Source organism: Canis lupus, chromosome 28 (assembly GCF_003254725.2).
Source record: "Canis lupus dingo isolate Sandy chromosome 28, ASM325472v2, whole genome shotgun sequence".
NCBI lineage: Eukaryota > Metazoa > Chordata > Mammalia > Carnivora > Canidae > Canis > Canis lupus.
This window is the reverse complement of record NC_064270.1, coordinates 23547197-23568552: the sequence shown is the minus strand read 5'-3', so window position 1 is coordinate 23568552 and position 21356 is coordinate 23547197. Positions and strand designations below refer to the sequence as shown.

At 42.9% G+C, this 21356-nt stretch overlaps 1 protein-coding gene across 2 annotated transcripts; it reads right to left on the bottom strand.

Moving 5' to 3' along the window:
* Positions 1–1856: 1856 nt before the first annotated feature.
* On the bottom strand, positions 1857–20988 carry TECTB (tectorin beta). 2 transcript variants are annotated; one of them, XM_025467202.3, is made up of 11 exons: positions 20788–20988; positions 20468–20632; positions 19523–19713; positions 18099–18241; positions 17921–18023; positions 12044–12147; positions 11823–11906; positions 7776–7938; positions 6205–6277; positions 4776–4808; positions 1857–3621 (listed from the first exon to the last, which is right to left on the bottom strand). In XM_025467202.3, exons 2-11 carry the CDS (start codon positions 20541–20543, stop codon positions 3572–3574), a joined length of 1020 nt encoding a protein of 339 aa, XP_025322987.1. In that variant the 5' UTR covers positions 20544–20632; positions 20788–20988; the 3' UTR covers positions 1857–3571. The 2 variants fall into 2 exon arrangements, with proteins under 2 accessions (XP_025322987.1, XP_025322988.1); XM_025467203.3 differs by having other exon boundaries at positions 17921–17993; positions 20788–20987.
* Between the last annotated feature and the right edge of the window lie 368 nt (positions 20989–21356).

Genomic DNA, 21356 nt, shown 5'->3' with positions numbered 1-21356 from the left:
AATAAGCTACCTTTTAGTGAGTCGAGGGTCTTTAATACCAAATCTTGCAAAAGGTTTGGTGGAATTCTTGCCTTTTGTCAGGAAGAAGGACACTAAGTAGGGCCCAAGGAAAGTGCTTTACAGACAGTCCCATCTCCACGGAGCTATTGTGTTTCCACTGGTAGGACTTTTCTCCTGCCCAGAGGTGGGAGACTGAACTCTAGGACCTTCACAGACTCCATTTTCTCTAACATGATTCCATTTTTATTGTGGTAGACTTTGCTCCTCCCTGTAAGCCATTAGCATCAAGAATTGAAGACATTAGTCAAAAGAAGGCATTTATCTGAAAGGGAAAGGGTAGCTTCCCCTGTTATCTCAGCATGGAGACAATGGGACAACATCTGTCTTCTTCAGAACTTCTTCCCTTGTTTGGATGCAGGGCTTATGGATTCCAAACATTTTGTTCTACCATGGAAGGGAACAGAACGATCTCCGCTATGAGGTCTCTCAGAGAGATAGGCCATTCCCTATGCATGCATGCATGCATCCATCCATTGATCCGTATCACATTTCATTAATTCAAAGAACATTTATTGGGCACTTACTCTGTGCCAAGTACCACACTGGGGGAGATGATAATATGAAACTTTCCTTCATCTTTAGCTCTCAGGTTAGTTGAAGAGAGGTAGCACAACTAGTAGTACTGCAATATATTAAGGACTGATACAGGTATGGAGAAAAGTGTGGAAGTAGTTAAGCAGTCCAATGTTGTTACATTTAAAAGGCATTAGAAAACAAGATACTGATGTAAGGTTGGGTGGGATATAGTGATTGTCTATTATTATCTCATCTTTGTATTAGTATAGAGAGTGTGTGTGTGTTTGTTCCCTTTTGGCTCTAGCCCACATGCTTACACAAGTTATATTTATATAATAAAGACTTTTTCTCTTTTTTTTTTATAAAGATTTTATCTATTTATTCATGAGAGACACCACAGAGAGAGGGGGGTGGCCAGAGACACAGGCAGAGGGAGGAGCAGGCTCCATGCAGGGACCCTGACGTGGATCTCCATCCTGTATCTCCTGGACTGAAGGCGGCGCTAAACCGCTGAGCCACCAAGGCTGTCCAACTTCTGCCTTTTTCATTGAACATTATAAATATTTGGCATCCATACGCAAACAAATGTAAAACATATTTCCACACATGTGCATACACATGCATTCATATGTCCACATATATGCACATATACATGCATATATACACACACATAAATCTCTCTATAACTAAATCTGTATGTATTGATAGATCAGTTTTATGTGAATGTACATAAATTCAGTACATATGCATGTCTGTGCATATCTTTTCTTTATATTACTCAAATTTTAAGAGAGATAGTCTTTAAGGATCATAAGCAGGAATTGGATAAGATTAATTTGCTAAAATTTATATCCAGTGTTTTTTCTATGTCAACCAAGGATACCTAAGGGAGGAACTCTTTCCTCATTCTCACATATGTTTTATGTCTAGCACTCACGAGAATGTATAACAGAAACAGTTTTGAATGTGCTCTCTTAATTTTTTGATAGGGAAGTCAGAAGACATGAAGGGGCTTTAGCTCACTTGAGGTTGAAACACATTTGGTTGCTACCTGGTGGTAGATGTTAGGGTGTTGGAGACGGGGAGATCATGTGGATGGCTTTGCCTCCTTGCATCAGAAAGCGAATGCTGGAATTTTTGGAACATAAATGTAGTGTAGAATGATGGAAAGTCTGTGGTATGTGTGTAAGTCTAAGAAGTTCTAGTTGTAGAACCCCTCAGGAAGGTGTAGGAATTGGCTATTGATATGCTACATTAACACCGTGAGCTGTAGTCATAGGTTATTATTTTAAGGCATTTTATTTATTCCATAGTACCAGGTGGAAATACAAGATCATTAAACATTATGATAAAATAAAGCAAAACTAATATAATATTGTTTTACTCTGACATGCCAAAGATTTGATTATGGCTCTAAGTATGCTATTTAAGAGTTTTTGATTAGAACCACACAATATGTCTTCTGTCCTTCCTGATTATAAAAATTATATACAGGAAGAAGAGACCCCAGTTGGTTGGAGCTCCATCTTTGAGACCAGTTTAGACTACACTGAGTCATTTAAATCTAGTCTGTTGCTCCACAAAAATGTACTCCGTGTTTCCAGAAATTTGGGAACTAACTGAATTTCTGAGTTCCATAACACAGCTATAAAAGACCCATCGAACTACAGATCTCAAAACTCCTCAAATATATTAAACACAGAGATGCAAACTGATGTGTTTTCAACTTATAAGCCCACTAAGTAAGTCTGTACAAGACTAAGAAAAAAACGTAGAGCTCTGGCTTTTCCTATCACATTCTAACTTCTGGGGTCAACAGTGCATCCTCGAGCTGCCAGTTAACTGTCTAAGAGGATTGGTTCATTCAGTTTTTATTTTATTGACAATGTAAATCATTCATATCAGTGCATTCTGGATCACTGGGGTGGCAGTGTTACCAGGGTGTGGCACCATGGCCATTTTTGCAGTTGCGTTTCTGAGTCTTTTGGTAGGTTCCATTCTAACAATCAAGTTAAGGAGACAAAAACAAATATGTGCTTAACTGTTAGAGACTAAATGAGGTCAGACCATTATGCACAGATGAAAATTTCTTAGATCGAATAGAAAGAAAAATGGTGAGAGCATTGAACATTATAAGGTGTACAGTAGGATTGGGTTGACAAACTTCACGGGACCTGTCACAGATGTCGTGTGTCAGTAGCAGTTTCATTTAATCAATGCCACATTATGATCTTAAATTTATGTTAATGCGGATATTATTCTTTTGTAGCCTTATTACTACATAATCTGTAATTTTCTTTTGATTTTAGAAATCTATATCACCTATAAAATGAGTTAATATGTATATAATGTTTATACATATTTAAGAAACACTATAATAAAGACAAATTAGGTTAGCACTGGGGGCCTCTCAAGAATTGTTTTCCTTTATAATACTCAAGTTTGAGCAAAACTGTTATATTCCACTCTGATTCCCACATCATCATTTGAACGATGGGAACCCCTGCCTGGTAGCTAAGCCCTGGTTCTTAAATAAGCATTGCGCAACATCAATGACAAAGGCCCCCCTTGGCAAAGTTGGCTATTCCGGTGCATTCTGTACTTAGCACTGACTTTGTGGTTATGCCCTACATTCTCCTCAAAATGTTCAGCTGCGCTTGGTTGGGTGTGCTAGTCTTTTAAAATTAGAATAGCTTTCACAGGAGTCCACTGCAGCCCTGACTTGAGCATGGGGAAAGGAGACTCCACCAGCTGCAGGAGAAGAACTGCAGGATCTCAGAGCCACAGGAAGTCACAAGAGGAAGTGGGGCACCAAAGACCATCACTGAATTTCACAAAAATTATTGGAACACGTAATTGGCAAAGCACTGTTCTCTGCATCTCAACAGTAGGCTCTTCTGTTTGTTCTTGTTGGCAGCACGATACATGGGAGTTTGTCACAGACAGAGGAGATGATGTTGAGTGGAGGAGATGTCACCGCCTTTCTGGCGATCTCCTACAACACGACACAAATCCCCAGCATCACGATGAGGTGATAGAGGACATCTGTGAGTCAGACAGGAAAGCAGACAGAGAAAGTTTACATGGAGCAAGGACAGCACAACAAAGAGTTAACAAAACAGTCAACTCGGGCATTAAATAGATTCTCATAAAAATCTCATAAAATTCTCATTTTATATAAAATCAGTTTTGTTTATCTTTTGGGGTTTCGGGAGCTCGGTTTTGTCAGTGCAAGGAACCCAACAGATTAACCTAGGTTGTGGACCTCTGACAGATGGGAATCTGAATATGGGTAACACGGTGATGGCACATTTCACCTTAGGGCTTTTGCTGTAGAACTTCCTTTAGAAATGAGGATCTGGGATTAGAATTTTAAAAAGTTGGTTTACATGATTTCCTGTAACTGGGAGAGCAAAGTCTACATCAGTGAGTTTATTAATCAGTAGAACTGTCTTACCCCATCTCCTCACATAGTTGTTCTCCTCATCATTCAGCTGAGATCTTGGGTCTTAGCTGAAATGTTTCTTCCTCTGAGAGGCTTCCCTGGCTGCTATCTAAATCATTCCTCTACCCCCACTCCAACGTGTCACACTATGGGAAGCTTAGAGGCCTTGCCTATTTCTCTCTGCGGGAGCTCCACTGCCTAGAAGAGTAATTATGGCCAATCTTACTGGATGTTTGCTGCATGCAGGGCATTCTTTGGTGCCCTTCGTTGTAACATTTAGTCCATACAGCAGCCATGTATGTTAGGAGCAATGATTAGCCTAATTTCTTAGAGGAAACTGGGGAGTGGAAGGGTGAGTTCATTGCCCAAGGTCATTTAGTTAATGAGGGTCAGGGGCAGAGTCATAGCAGGGACTCAGAAATATTTGTTGAAAAAACACATCACTGAAAATCACATTCTCTAAATGCAGGAACCCAAGCAAATCTCCCTGGTGCTGCTTTCGTTGAGAGGTGGGACCCAATTCTGCTTCATCCAATTTATCCCCAGCCCCACCCTTCCTGCAGAGCTCAGGGGATGGCTGGAGAGACATCTGTCTGCCTCTGCCCCTCTCTGTCCCAATCAGGTGTGCTTTAAAGAGCAACTTTCAATTCCTAAAGGTTTTGCTGGGGCCAAAGCTAAGCTTCTTTGAAAACACATATCTACCTTTTAAAGGCATTGCCCCATGACACTTCCCAGAGGTGCCTCTTTTCCTTACCTGAGAAGCTATAGAGACTGGAGAATCCCCTGCCTGTAATAAGTAAAGAGAGAGAAAGCTGAAGGTTTAAGAAAAGATCATGGAAGAGCCTCAGATAAATGTTTCTAAAATACAAACCTGACCATATACTCCCTTAATTAAACCAACAGTTTCCCACTGCCTTTAGGGCAAAGTTTATAGCAGGGTTCACAAAATCTTCTTTGAAAGAAGAAGAAAACCATTTTCTCCTTGGCTTTCTAAGGCAGGGGTTGGTAAACTTTCTGGAAGGGACCAGATAGTAAATATTTCAGCTATGGGCCATATGGTCCCTATTGCAACTACTTGACATTGCCATTGTGGCGTGAAAGCATCTGGAGACAATATCTATATGAACACGTGTGGCTGGGTTCCAATAAAACTTTAGAGAAAGCTGAAATTTTCTTTCAAATCATTTTTCTGTGTCATAAAATATCATTCTTTTAGTTTTTTGGGAACCATATGAGAAGGTAAAAACTGTTCTTAGCTTGTAGGCCAGAAAACAGCAGGTGGAAGCCTGGATTGGGCCCCTGGTCATGGTTTAGCAACTCTCCTCTAAGATGTGCAGCTACTAAAGGCCCCAGCCGGGATCCCTGGGTGGTGCAGGGGTTTAGTGCCTGCCTTTGGCCCAGGGCCCAATCCTGGAGACCCGGGATCGAATTCCACGTCGGGCTTCCGGTGCATGGAGCCTGCTTCTCCCTCTATGTCTCTGCCTCTCTCTCTCTCTCTCTCTCTGTGTGACTATCATAAATAAATAAAAATTAAAAAAAAAAAATAAAGGCCCCAGCCTTCCCAGACCCTGCTCACCCTTCATGTCACACCACTCTTCAGGTCAGGCTTAAAGATGACCCCCACAGGTCTTCCCTAGGCCCCAGACTCGGGTGTATCACCTGGCCATGAACTCCCAATGCACCCTGCCTCCTCCACCACCACTGATAGTCATCTCCCTCTCTCCTGGCACTGAGCAGCTCTCTCCTTGCCAAATGATAAGTTCTTGAAGACAAGGGCCATGTGGGTCTCCTTGAATTTTGAAACCCCAGTGTCCAGCCCAGCCCAGGGCGGGCATGCTGAAGTTTGGTTGACTTGCTCGGGCTGTTCCCAGTACATCTCATTGTCTGTCATTATCCTGGACTGCATGCTCCGCCTGGAGGCTCAGCACTTCCTAATTCTTTGGGGGTGCTGGGGTTTAGGCTGCAGATTAGAAGAGTTTCAGGGTAGTCAGCAAACTTCAACTTCTTGGTTTGGCGTGTGCTATGGCGTCCCCGCCCCCCAGGTGGGAAGCCTTGAGTCGCAGGTGAGGGTAGTGTCTACAGGCACAACTGGTTTGGCAATTCAGTGAAAATGCTCAAAGCGGCTGTGCCTGTGGACGCAGCCCAGAGTGAACTCAACCTCTGGGGGAAACAGAGAAGCTTACTACGGAGGGAGAGCTCCACCACCAGGACGCCCCCTGTCTGGTCCCGCAGGAGGCGCTTCCGTTTGTCACAGGTCTGAGGAACCAGCAGCAGCAAAGGACAGGGGAGGGGAGGGGATGATGGGGGGGGGGGGGTGGCAAGAGAAATGCACACAGGGGAGAAAAGAGAAAGACCACAGATTAAAAACAGGAATGCCACACTTGATAGAGTCAAAATTCCTCAGTCAACAGATCTTAGTTACCTTATTTGTCTGCTTGCTTGCTTGCTTATTTATTTATTTATTTATTTATTTATTTATTTATTTCCCAGAGTGGTATCTTCATCCCTTCTCTAACTTGGGAAAAGGACAAAGCTTTACCTTGTTACCTGCAGTGACTCTCATTGCAGTGGTTTGAGAGGTGGACACTTGGAAAATATGTTCTGGTTCACTTTATTTTCTTTTTAAAATGTAGTGCCAATAATTACCCTTTCATCAACTGTGAAATATCTCTCTGCTCCCTCCTCTTTATGGTGCTCCTATGTGACCATTTTCTGGCCAAAAAAAAAAAAAAAAATGGGTAGAACTAGAGATTATAATCTTTGTTCGATTGGTTACTACAGGCTATGTAAGCAGGTGTCCTTTTTCAGAAACACTGTGTTCCTTCTCACTGGGGTCTCCAAATACAGCAGGCAACAGTTTGCAATTTATCACTTTTAGGTCTAAGGAGGTGGTTCTCAAACCTGAGCATGCCTCAGAGTCACCTGGAGCAGCTGTTAAATCACAGATTTCTGGGCCTACACGGCGTTTCCAAATCAGGTGGTCTGGGGAGCCTGAGAATTTGCATCCCTAACAAGTTCACAGGTGATGCTGAAGCTGCCCCGACCACACTGTGGAACCACAGCCCTAAGGACCAGGTTCACACCTGGCTGCTACGGAAAACTGTCTCCCACCTGAACTCGTTATGCCTGTTGGTGGAGTCTGCAGCAGCTTCTCAGATGTGGAGGGGAAGCTGGTCCCTGGCCTGGGCTGCACTGAACATGGCTGTGAACTAGGGGCCCCACAGCCCGGCCCTTCCTCTCACAAAGTCAGTTCAGCATTAAGTGGTGTTGGGAATTTCTGCAGCATCTCTCTGGCTCATTTCAGGTCTCAGAAATGGACCCTTATGTTGCCCAGGCAAGAGCTAAAAATACCCACCTTTTGCCTTCCATCCAGCACCTATTGCTACCACTTAGGTTTTGAATTTTCCTTGCGCTTTTAACTTTTTCAAAGCATTTCCATGTCTGTTCTTGTGCTCATTTTACTTAATATGACTCTCTGAAAAGAGAAGGGCCATCATGACCTATCACCACTGTCTTTAAAGATGAGAAAACGAGGCTCCAGAGATTGTGACATATGCCAGACCATGTAGCTTGTTGGTGGCAGGGTGGACAGAGCCTGACTGTCTGCCCCTACACCTAGTGCCCTTTCTTCCAGAATGCCCTCAGCACGCACATATGCTGGTCTGGTGACAATTCCCAGCTAAAAATACAGCTTCTCAAATGCCCCCCCCCCCCCACCTCAGGTCATATTCTCATTCTGGAGAGAGTGGCTCACCACTGGGCAGGAGAGCTTCTCGCTGTCACAGATGAATGTCTCACAGTGTAACCAAACCTTAGAGAGTTTGGGGATGTTCTGGAACCGGAAAGCATTGAATTGGAAGGTGGCCCTGTGGTCTTTCCCATTCTCATGTACGAGGACTGTTTCATCTGTGGGGCAGCTGGAGCAGACAGGGTGAGGGGAGAAAAAATTAGCTCATGAACTCTAGCAAAACCTGAGGTAAATTCACAGAAAACAGCAACACTTCCCTGGGCTTCTATACAGCATGTTATCCTTACAAAGCACTTCGACTGGCAGCACCTTGCCTATCCTTATGATATGAGGTCAAGTTGAGGAGCTATGGGATGGGCGTGCTAGTCTTCACTCTATAGACAGGGGACCGTGGGGTGAAGGGGAGTGACTTATGAGAAGACGCACACCTGGTAAGTCACCATACCTCTGTCCCCAAAAAACAGAAATCCCTGAGAGATGAAGTTGTCTGAAAGACCAGGACATGGACCGACTCCCGTATATGTTCAAGATAAAGACACTGGTGCTGAGAACCGCATTTCCCGAAGTACTGCCAAAGCCACCTCAGCCAAGCCATATATAACATATTTCTCTGTGTACACTGTGAGAGTTTGCCACTGGGAGTTTGAATTTATGTTGTTATTTAAATTCTATATTATATAGTCACCTTTGTAAAAATTTGGTCATATTTTTAATACAGGCACAGGGCAAAAAATGACTGGAGGAATGCCCTCTAAATGCTAGTGCTGGCCATTATGGAGTGGTGCCATTATGGATGGTTTTTGCTTTCTTCTTATATCTCATATTTTTTCCCAAATTCTCTATAATGAAAATGTAGTATTTGGGAATTTCCAAAGTCCCAAAGGTAATCATTGATAATAAAAGCAAAAATAATGACACAGATGGGTGTTTGTCAAAGTCAATGGTTCTTGCCTAGGGACCATTTTGCCCCCCAGGAGACATTTGGTATTGTCACCATGACTAGTCAGGAGATGCTACTGACATGGAGTCAGTAGAGGCCAGGGATGCTACACATCATCACACAGCAATGCACAGGACAGCCCCCTGTCCCCAAAAAAGAATGATCCAGCCCCGAATAATGTCAACGGCATTGAGACTAAAAAAAAAAAAAAAAAAACAAAACAAAACAAAAAACTTGGTTTAATCAAAATACTTTTTCATTTACCAAACATGTGCTAATTCTCTAGTTAAGTGCCAGACATTTGGCAGGGTGTTGGGACCTGACATGATCGTTCTGGGCAATGTACAGTAAGGCCCACATGAACTTGGGGATTGTTGTCTGCAGGTGACAAGGAAGACCAGAATCTGTCCCAAAGCTTAAGACCAGTGGACAGCACCACAGTGGACTCCAAAGTTGATGCCCCTCCCAGAGCATCTCTCTGACTCCATTGTCAATCCAACTCAGGGTACATATACCAGAGATCCCTCCAGCTATCTGAGAGCCTTTGAGATGTGCCCTCCTCCACACATTCCATCAGAACCAGACATTAGGGGGCAAATTATAAGTTTAGGCCTGAAGGAATGTCAATTCTGTCAGTTAGTGATTAAAACAAGAAGTGAACAGTCTATCTTATATCTGGACCAGGGGTCAGAAGCCTGGCCACGTTTGTGGTGACTTCTGAGCAATGACAGAGCTGGAGGCATTTTCCAAGTTGTGAAACAAGACCTTGGAGGATCATTTGGTCAATAAACCTGAGATCCTTGTATGAACTCAAGATGTGAGTCCTTAAAATAGCTCCTTGCAGCTGGAGTGTCCAAGGCATGGTGTCAGCCAGTGGAAAACAATGTAAACAGAGCTTTGTTGGGGGTGGGGAGGAGGCAAGGCCTGGGCAGGCTTAGATGTCTTGGCTCCGCTGCCTCTTGTCACCAGCTGTGGCACCTGCCCCTCTGTGACAGACATCTTGGGATGGTGGAAGGCCCAAGGGTGGCCCTTACAACATCACCACAAGAGTCTTCTCCACATCAGATTAAAATTCCTAATAATATAACTCTTCTAACCTCTCCAGATACTCTTGAAAACTGGGTTTTCCTCCAAAAGGGCCCAGTGTGAACCAAAACTTCTGGGAGGTTATGGGAGTGGACTTCCTCATCCCTCCCCTTGGCACTGGTTTTTGTGTATCTCCAACCTCAAGGGGCCATTTTAGCTAGGCAGAAAGTGGAACTAGATGAGGGGATGAGGGCTTCTTTAATTTTGTTCTGCATAGACACAGGTTCTCAGGGTTTCTCCGGGAACCCTCTGATGGGGTAGGTTAACTGTGTGCCTGCATGTGTGACAAGCACCCTAGGTAATTCCTATGCACACTAGAGTCTGCAGACTGCCTGTATAGACCACCACAAAACCACAAGCATTCCTTTTTCTGCCATCTTGTACATTTGCAGGTTGGAAGTACCAGAGCGATTTGCAGGGAGATGCTTCCATGGCATGGCCGAGACTTTGCCCGGTTGCAGCCATTGTTTGAGAGAGGTTCCCAATGCCTGATCATAATTTCAGGTCCCTGTAGGTCAAGAATTTATTTCACAATCTCCCTGAAGTCATTTGATCGCACCATTGTCAACAGACCCTAAATGAATCCTTCAGTGACAGGTGTGACATCCAAATTAAGCTACTATTTCTGCAGGAAGCTTTGCTAGGTTGTTTAGATGTGGTTCTGCTGACCTGTCCTATCTACATCGCTTAGTAAATAATGCTGCCTGAGTTTGAACCCCAGATCATCCATCCCCTGACCATCTCTGGACTTTGGGCAAGTTTCTGAACCTGTGTATCCCTTAGACTTTTCCTCTATAAGATAGTGCTTAGTATGCTACCTACTTTATAGGGGGTTTGATAACATTGAAAATAATATTTGTAAGGCCCCTACCTAGAACATGCTTGGTATGTTGCAAGTGCTATATAAGTGTTTGTTAAGTAAAAATAAATAGTTAAAGGTCCAAGTTGGCTCCACCTTTGTTATCTAATCATTTTTGTCCCTGGCCCCAATGTTTACTTAGCTCTGAAGGGTTCTGGCAGCAACATGGGCACACCGGTCTGTTTGGGGAACGGTCTCTTTCATATTTATAGTTCATTGTGTGGATGATGCCCACATCTCAGTCTAGCTCAAACTGTCCTCTGTTTTCCCAAGTTACAATTCTAAGTGTTTCTGGAAAATTGGTATCTTAAGCTCCACATGTCATCCCTGAATGCAAGGGGAACCCAACACACTTATCCAGAATCTTCTTCCCTACAACAAACAATTCCTCACCTTTACAACCCACTGATTTGTAAAGAAGCCACATATTTCTCAGGCTTCTTGCCCTGTTCTTCTCTCCACCCCATATCTGATTGGTTGCTAAATTTTGATGGTTTCTTCCTCCCATGGATGACCTTTCCATTTACTTGGCTGCATATCAGTTCAGGCCATGCCCTCTAATTTGGTCTTTCCACCTCTCATGTACTGCTTCTAAACCGTCCCATGGATGACTTCCAAAATCATCTTTCTTTTGTACAATCCCAATGCTTTCATCCTCTAGTCAAAAAATTTTAATAACTCCCAACTATCTCCTGGATTAGTAACAAAATCAATGATATTATTTAAATTGGTTGGATATTGATTAGGTACTACATGCTTAACTTTTTACGTGGATTATCTAATTTAGTTCTCATCAGGGTGCTGGTGACAGACTAATTGGATTTGAACCCACTTCTCCATAAATACGCATACACTAAGAATGTGACATTACTTAACCCCTTCTGTGCCTCAGTTTCCTCACCTAGAAAATAGAGATGGTAGTAATGACTGTCTCTTGTAAGGCAAATGGGCTAATAATACATGATAAAGCTCTCAGAACTGCCCCTGGTACCCAGAAAGCACTATATAAATGTCTGCTTGTATCAGTAATCCATCTGGAAGCACAGAGGGTGTCACGGCATGACTCTAAGAGGCTTCATCTCTCCTTCCCAAGCTATCCCAAGCCAAAGTAGCCCCAGATCTGCCTGACCCCACTTCTCAGCACTGTGCTCTGGGGCACGGGACTTACCCCTTGTTGATGAGCTGCCACTGCAAGGGATACATGAAATCAGCTGATGGTGTGGCCCAACAGCTGTTCAAAACCACTTTAAACCTGGAAATGAAATAAAATGCATAACTTTGAGCCAGAGGGTTGTATGCCTAGAAACATCTGGTAATTAAAGCTTCTTGGCTAATCTTTTTCCCTTTTCTTTGGCTTTAAAAATATAAATATGGAGGAAATATACTTACCTAATGCTCAATCCTTTGGCTTCTACTCCTGCAAACAGATCTGAACCGATTTCAGATGTCTCCAGGACAAAGGGGGCTTCCTTCTTAGTGGAGAACTTGGCATTCTTTGGAAGGAAATTGACACTAGGCATTATGACCTCTCAGACTGAGCAGATGGGTGTGACAGGAGCAGATGAACTGGGGTGGGGTGGGGTGGGGCACAGGCACATGAGACCACAGTGAGACCCTCCAGGACTAGAGAAGCTATACCTCCTAGGATGCTGGTGCCATCTGAGAAGGGGTCAGGGAATCACATCTCTGGATTTGCTGGCCACAAGGAGACATATGCCGGTGAGGAACAAGATTTGGCTGACAGAAAAAAGGTGGAATCCAAGAATGCTGAAGCACTGAGCTTCACTTAATCACCCATGGAAATAGGGATAGAACATATACAACCTTGTTTTGCTCTTGCTCACCTCCACTATGTGCCTGAGGATATTCCAGCCTAGGTCAGAGGGCATATGATCTGATTCCAGTACAGTTAGCAACAATGGCAACAGCAGTAACCTACTGATCATCTACTATGTGTCAGGCGCTGCTCTCTGTTTGAGATAGTCTCTATGTCAGGATATCCTGTATATTGAGATACATCTGGGAACAAAGTAAATATCTCTGTCTCTAACCGCCTAACATTCCAGCAAGGGATGCAGACAATAGACATTAGGCAAGTAAATTATATAACATGTTAGAATAGAATGTAGTACACTATATAGAAAAACTGCAACAAATGTAGAGGGGAGTAGGGTAAATTGGAAGTGCAAGGATGGGTAAGCTGCAACTTTAAACACTGTAGCATTTAAGGAGGTTTCCTTGAGGTTGTGATACTTGAGCCAAGACTTGAGGGAAGCAAGGAAGCCTGTGCTTCTAGGCTGAGTACTGATACAAAGAAATGCTTCTACAGCACATGCAGGCATCTCTGGAAGAATGCTCCAGCCAAAGCAAAGCACTGGGTGACAATATAGCTGGCAAGACAGCAAGAGGGTCGATATGCTGGAGCATGAGTAAGCAAAGGGGTGGGGGAAGGTAGGAAGTGAGAGGGGTAGGTAGTGAAGTGAGACAGGCTATGGGGATGGATCCAGAAGACTGTGGTTGCAACTCCAAGTACAGTAGGGAGTCATGACCACAATTTGAGAACAGAAACAGCAGCCTTTGGTCACAGATGTGGTGTGTGTGATCTTCACTTGGCCTCTTCATTAGGCAGTTGTGGGTGAGTTATTAAAAAATAGTATGTCAGTTGACTTACCCAAAGGAGGCTGATACCCATTCATTTAGTTTCATTCAACTTTAGTAACATCCTTTAGCTACTCTGTGAGTTTAGCCTCTGGAGACAAAAGCATCATGACAGAAGGACAAGGTTCCTAGGCTAATCCTAGTTCCCACACTAAATTATGGGCAAGTCAGACTTTTAGGCCTCAGTTTCCCCTTCTGAAAAATGTGAGTGACCTTTGCCTTCATCAGCCTTGGAGAAATGTTTTTATGATGGTGACTTTATGTAATAGATGCATAAGGCTTAAACCAGGATATTAGTTAAAAGATTGAGTTTCATGGACTTAGAGATTTGCAAAACTGCAATGAGTAAACAGTGTCAGCAAGGATATCTAGTTACAATGGACTTTAGCCCCCTAACGGGGTCCAATTCAGGGCATTTGCTGAGAGGCCTCAGAATTATCTTGTAGGGGCTCTCACATTTATTTTCCGTGATTGTAGGTCCAGCTGGGGTTCCAAGTAAATTACTCAGAAGTCAGTTCTTTTATTCCTGTCTGCCAACCCCCTGCACCACTTCAATAGTTGGAATAATTGAACACTAATGTTCTTAATCATAAGTGATTTACTAGCTTACTATGCATTTGAAGCAGCGGATTTACAATGGTTGTTAGTGTTAATTATTTTCCGAGATTTGTCATATTTCAAGAGACTGTTTACAAATGTGAGACCTAACCTGGGGACCACAATGCAGTCCCCAGCTTATCTGCAGGTACATTTCCCAGCCCCATCTCCCAGGGACCAGCCAATGGGGTACCAGAATATTGGAATAATGCCTGTATTTGCAGAAGAGCTAGTATGATTCTGTTACAAAGTAGAGAAGAGAATCTGCACCATTAATTCCATTTCTGAAACAAAATACTTTGTTGGTCAATTTCTCCACTTCTCAGCTTATAGCTAAGGCAATTCTCAGCATGATTTCCTCCTACTTTCTTTATAACATAAGTTAGAGATCTATTTCCAGATAACTTCATCCTATAATACCTAGACCATTTGTTTTGGCATTCCTGGAAACATAGAGACAGCACATAAACTACTCATTTGTGGAACAAGATGGAAGAACACAGGGCTTGAAAAATCAAGCCTTCTAGTCCCTTCGCTTGATGGAAAGATTGAGTCACAATAGTCCATTGACACAGTTAGGATGGGTACATCTGCTTAATAGCAGTTCATGTGGGCAAGATCTGGGGGCTGGTGTTGCTCACAAGCTCAATGTGAAATAGAAATAAAAGAAAATTGCACAAAGCTAATATTATTCTACATGTTCCCAGAATCTTTCAGAAATAAGAAGGTCACCCCTGACCCACTGTGGCCCACAGAGATCTGAAAAGACCTACAATATAATATTTCAATTCTGGGCTCTGCATTTTAGCAGGGTCAGTGGCCAACTGGATCGTTCTCAGAGGGAAGGGTAGGATGATGGAGCACCAATGGTGGGGTGATGTTGGAGAAGATAAGCTTGAGATAGGTGAAGGGCCATCAACAACACTATGACTCAGTATTATTTCAGAAGACAGACCATGACCAAAGGGATATCAGATTTCACATGCTGATCTAAAATGGGAAGGGCTCACTTTCCCTTTTCCTTTGGTAAGGAGCCTACCCTCTAGCGATCTTATAGAAGGGCTTTGGACTTTGGGTGGAAGGTCAAGGTTGATCACCTCTGAAGATTGTTCTGGCTTTGGAAGTCTATGAATTTGGCCTCTATTGTTTGCATTTGTTCCATCCCAAGCCTTTTCCTTGGTCTTGGTTTAACTGAGAATGGCTAACACTATTTCGATTGTATAAAAGTTAACCTAATCCCATACTGATGTTGATGGTACAGAGGTAACAACCATACAAAGGTAACAACCCTATAAAGGTAACTGGTGGTGCTAGGAGCTCTCAGAGTTTTCATTTTAAATGGAGTCAAAGGCTGTGATCATGAGTTTGGCTACTTTCACAGGCACTTACCTTGTGCCAGGTAGTATGCTAAGTGCTTTATAAAAATAATTTTATTGGGATTCCTGGGTAGCTCAGCAGTTGAATGTCTGCCTTCGGCTCAGAGCGTGATCCTGAGTCTGGGGATCGAGTCCTGCATCAGGCTCCCTGGGAAGAACTTCTCCCTCTGCCTATGTCTCTGCCTCTCTCTCTCTCTGTCTCTCATGAATAAATAAATAAAATATTTTTTAAAAAATAATAATAATTTTATTTAATCCTCCTAATAAATGTATGGGGCAAGTGCTATTATTATTTTTATTTAACAAATGAATACATGAAGGCTCAAAGAGGTTAACTGCCTTACTGAATGTCACACAACTAGTAAATGGTAGAACTAGACCTTAAACCAGTGGGCCAATGGCAGACTATTTTCTTAAGCACACTGATATTCTACAAGCTGACTCCCTTCCTTTATTTTGGATTGGGGACCAAAATGACTTTTCGCCAGGAACACCAACTATGGGCTATTGGCAGGAGTGAGTGAGAGGGGGATAGACAGAGAAGAGAGGAAGCATGTTGAGTAGAACTGGTGGCTTTGGAGCCCAGCATTCGGAGCTCTTGGAATCCTAAGCAATTAGCCGTGCATTGATTCTTTTGTGCAATCTAGGGCACAGCTCTGTCTCTGGTAATTTGATGGAAATGTATGCAGGGGGCAGCTGTTGCTTCAGAAACACACAAGAATGCCCTCAGAGCGGAAGGAGGGAGGAGAAGAAAAATACCAGTCTCATGGGTCAGGCATAGGAAACCAAGCCCATGGTAAGAATATTGATCAGTATAAATGTTTCTGTTGCAACAGCAGACCCCCTTTTTGTTGAGGTCATTGGTCCTGTAAAGGTCTTGATGGGCCCCAGGGGACGCCTTAGCCTCTTTCTAGAACAGTTCAAGGAAGTGTCCTGTTAAGTCTGTCTATCCAGCCCAGAGGATGGTGTGGGTGATGATGAAGCTATACTTCTTTTTTTACTTCTTAAAAAATTTCTTTTCCAATTCTAAGATTTGATATTTATGTCTGAAACTTAGCCCAACATGGCTGATGATGGGTGATGATTTTTGATAATCCTGTTACAAGCTGTCATAAATCAGCATAAGATCATATCTATAATTTTATCTGGTTAAAATAACAATCATGCACATCTGGACGAGGACTCAGTAGTAAAGACAGCCCATCACCATGATGTCCCCTGAGACTGTTGTTGATAAGTGAGCCTGTTTTTCTCTCTGGATAGCCTTCATCAGTTACTGCAATGATGTTGCCATCTTTTAATCCCCCTGCTGGTCCACACTGCATTAACCCTCCTGATTATAGGCCCAGGGCCTATACGGGATTCCTTTTCTCTGGACTTAACCATTACTGGTATGTGGTCAGCAGCAGATCTAGGTTCTTTGGGACCTTAAAGATTCTATAATTTATAGAGTTCTTTTTCATAAAGAGAGTCAAAATTTTGAATATGAAATTAGACACAGGGCCTTAAATGAGGCCAGCGTGAGATAGGGGTCATGAAACCTCAGCTCCATCCCCTTCTCCCCTTCATTGGAAGTAAGCATCAGAGAGCAGAGCTGAGAGATCTATATGCTAGACTGGGCACTGCTTCACACTACCTGTGGAATCATGGGCACATCATTTCCTCCTTCTGGGCTGCAGATCTTTGTCTGTAAATGGACCAGGTGACTCTAAGATCCCTTTTAGAGGATCTCTCACCTTCTGAATTGGTAACTTCTAGGCAGTGGGTTGGTAGCTTCTAGGCAGTGGGTAAAGCAAGTTCAGAGTTCAAGGTCAGTGGAGTTCCAGGTAATATAGTCGTTTCCTTTGTGAAATGAATGGGCTGGACATGATGGCTTGTAAGGATATCTCCCAGTTCTAATGTTCTATGTAAAAGTTTCTATTTCTGCCTGCATCTTCCTCCAACCAACTGGAGTGTCACTATAAGTATGCCTCTCATTGGAAGCTGCAGGTTTAAAAAACAAAACACCCCTTCCAAACAGAAGGGCAGCTGGGCTAATGGCTGTTGCACATTTAGTTTTATTTTGAGAAATCAAAGTGTGCTTTTAACTTCAATGTCAATAGAAGCAGCATGCCCAAATTAGACCAAGAGGAAGCCCACTCTCTGAATGGCTTTGGATACCAAAGAACTAAGGAGCAGAGGGCAACCCCGACCTCTCTCCTTAGCTCTGTCCCAGGTAGAAAAGTCATAACTCTGTGCCAAATGCTTTAGCAGGAGCTAGACTCTAATATCAATCTCTGGAATGGGTTGCAGTGGAAACTTAATCTGGCTTAAGAGTTAGATGTTGTCTGTCTTATCGCCTATTGACCTTCTACAACTCACAGGATTGCTCTCTCCTCAGTTTTCTTATAAAATGGGCACATAGGCATTACATCTCTGTGGCACCTTTTTTGGCTCCTCTGTCCAGTCTATGAATCTACCTTTCTGTGGCATCTAGTCCTTGAAGAGGGGTACAAGTAGACCAAAGCTGATGTCTTCATTTGAATTCAAGAATGGGGTTCTGCATAGAGATTAGGGAAGAGCAAATCCTGAGGAAGCATCCCATTATCTCCTGAACAGGCCACAGGGCACTAATGAGAACCCAGAGACCACTTACAGTGTAGAAGTTGAGAGACAATTGGCTTTCGAATGTGCCCATGCTCCCGTTCTTCACATGAACAGTGGCCACTCTGGAAAGGGGAGAGAATTTTGCATAAGGACTGAAACATACCTGATTGTCAGGGACTGCAGGTCACACGCAAGGCAGCCAGCCCTCTACGCTCAGAGCCACTTACCTTTGGTCAAAGGCAGCCTGATTTACCAAGTAGGTGGAGTGGTAGGTGCAGGAGAAGGAGTAGTTCACAGGCTGGTTCTTTACTATCACTGTGCTGTCATTGGAAACGATGTGGCTGTAGAAGTGGTAGATAGGAGGCTTGTACTGGAGAAAGAGGGAAGGCAGTTAGGGTGGCCTTGGACCCCATGATGAGAATGAGTTGGCTGGGAAAAGTGATCTAAGATGGTCAGACCTATGGGAAGGTGTCAGTGGTGAGCTGAGAATTTCTGCAGAGTTCTTGACTAACCAAAAAGTTCAACTAAGATTATTTAGAATAATCTAGGTCAAAGATTGTACACTTACAAGAAATCCATATACGCGTTCGGCTTCTGGCCAAAAGAAGTGGCTAAAGGATCTCTGTGTCCCAGTATCAACTTGTTAATCCATTTCTCCCATCCAAGTAATCTTACATGAATGCCTTCACCCATCTCCTGTTTCTAGAACATTACATCATTATTTGCTTTTTCCCTTTTCCAATAATGAGCAGTATTTCTGTGACTTTTTTCCTCTGGCTTGTTGAACTCTAAGATTTCAGAATACTGGAATTGGAAGGGATCTCAAACATCTGTGTGAGAGGTGACCTGCCTAAGACCACACAGATGATTTCTAGTTCCCTCTTCCAGGAGACTCAAACACATGATGATTTTGTTAATCATGTCCATGAGTCTCTAAATCACAGTCCTTGTGGGGACTTTAGGAAGAGGAAGTAACCCTGGGGAGCTCTTTGTTTTCATTTTATGAGACCCCGTTTATATCTAGTTTTTTGCAGTCAAGGTAATAGGAATACTAGGGGTGAGCAGCAGAGCAGCCTCCCTTCGTGACTACACCCCTACTGGTTTTGTGGCTCCCAGCTTGTGACTTTACTGGGAGGTCTCCTATGTCTCCTCTGTCATACAAGGACATTCGGCAAGAGGTTGCATGTGGTTCCTTTCAATTCTGATTATCTGTCCCAGGTACTTCACGAGACCCAATTATGAATTGTATTATACTTTGGTTACTCCTTTAAAATGCCTTTCCAACTACTTCAAAGTCTTGGTCAGAAGAAGTCCCACCATCTAACCTGGAAGGATGGCAGCTTGTGAGCCCAAGCTCAGAACTCAAAGCAAGATGGAGATGGGAAATGTATGTTGTTTACTCATGGAAGGTGGCCTAGTTCGCTCAGGCACAAAATTAGGAGAATATAATTCAAATCCAAAGAGTCGCTTAAACAAGGCAGATGAGAAGAAATTAAATAACACTAACATCCCAGGACATAAAAGTGAGGATTGGCTTTTAAAAGGAAATTGGTGAATTCTGAATCCTTTTTAAGGGCGGGCCATAGATGTCTTATTTTTGGGGCCCAGTTGGGTAATCTTAGCAACTCCTCATTGGGTGGCCTGGACTTACCTCAGACTGGGTTCCACAATAGGACTTGTTTTTAGGTGACAAATCTGGTATCACAAACTGATAGTAACCTCCTTCGTGGACACCATTGTAACACAGCCCACCGAGTGCCAGCTGATGAACTTCCCAGCCATAGGGACACTCGGGGATTTTGGTGATGATGGTTTTGGGATAACAAAACACAAGAATGACATCTAGAAAGAGGATACACAGGGTTTGAAATCAGATATGAAAATCATATTAATCTTCATAGAGAACAGTGGGTTCTAGGCACACCTGAACATGAAAAGCAGTTGATTAAAAATACTTTCCTCACTATTCTTCATGACTGTGGTGAATGTTTTCCCTAAACCTCAGTCACTGAAGCTCTGCCTTTACAGTGTCTGTTACATTTTTGTGATATCTTCTCCATACTTAATATGTACTCAAGACTGGTCTACTTTTAGGCTTTCATCTATTTTCAGGGATATATCTGTGAAGCCAGATTGAATGGATTAGAAATATATTTCAATTTAGAAATATATACAAATTTGCATGCCCATGAAAGTGAGCACATCATTTAAAATTTTTAAAAATGTCCATTTCATATGTAACACTGTGAAACCTAATTTATGGCACAGGACAAAAATTCGGTAGGTCAAATAGGAAATAGATTATGTATTTATGAAATTATAATACATTATTATTTATTGATTGAAAATAAATATTTTTATATCTATTTATGTATCTATCCATTCATCTATCTAGGATTTTCTAATTTTAAAAAAGTCTAAGTTTATCCACTACACTGTTATTTCCTACGGAAAAGTCTGGCTGGGCCTGGAGGCTTCACTGGGTCTATGTGGCTACAATACTGCATTTTGATGAAAAGAGAAACAGAGCTCTGAGCTTTGCAAAGAGTCTTAGGAAACTTCCCTTTCCAGGAAGATGGGCTAGCCCAGGGCATACCTGCTTTATTCGGAGTGCAAGATCTCGCAGAGGCTTCCGCGAAGACAGCCAACAGGACAAAGGCCCTCATCACCATCGCTTCTCAGAACCCTCTCTTTGCCAGGTGGCCAAACCAAGCTGGCCAAAGGTTCACAGTCCTGCCAGAGAGCCCGAGCCTCGATCATTCTAGGTCAGAAACATGAGCGAAAAGTTAAAATCAAGATGAAAACAAAGCAGCACACACAGTCTTGGGGGAAAATTTTCCAAGGAGATCAATAATTCTGTCCCTCTTTCTTAATGGTTCCTTGTCTGTGCTGAGAGGCAAAAAGTGGGGCTCCTACCACTGGGAACGTCAATGACACATGCGGTTGCTCACGTTCCCGAATGTTTCATTCTCTCTGGACCGTAGAGGCTGCCTCCCAGATGCTCCCCAAATCTCCGACCTCAGTCCTCGCTCGACTTTATATCAGCTGAGGGTGTAAAAGAAACCGGCTCCAGATAAATCACAATGAACATGCATTATCCACTGTGGGGGGAAATAAAGGGAAACCTTGCACAATAATCCAATGGGAAGCTCAAGTTCAGCCACTTGAATCTAATTTCTTTTACTTCACAGAGTTGGAAAAAACCTTTTTTTTTTTTAACTGCTTCAACCAGGATTGGAATAAAAAGTTGAATCTTCCCCCCAAACAAAAAATAACTCTGATTGGAGGCAAACTAATTTCTGCATGGCTCCAGGGGACAGTTTTCTTTCTTTATGTCTTACTTTCTTTGCTTTATTTCTTGTGTTCTTATCTTTATATGGAGGCTATCTAAACTTTAAAGAAGACCGACGTTCAACAGTGTTACACCTCCTACTCAAACAAAAAAGGTTGTTTGTGTCAATATAAACATGGTAAGGGGGTCCCCT

Bases quoted from the DNA above. Each gene is read 5' to 3' on its own strand.
- TECTB (XM_025467202.3), bottom strand. From the start codon at position 20,543: ATGGTGATGAGGGCCTTTGTCCTGTTGGCTGTCTTCGCGGAAGCCTCT. The intron at 18,242-19,522 runs GTAAGTCCAGGC...CTCTTTCTCCAG, and splicing joins ATTGTGGAACCCAGTCTGAG to TACAAGCCTCCTATCTACCA. The intron at 4,809-6,204 runs GTAAGCTTCTCT...TACTTATTACAG, and splicing joins GGTGGAGCTCTCCCTCCGTA to GCAGGGGATTCTCCAGTCTC.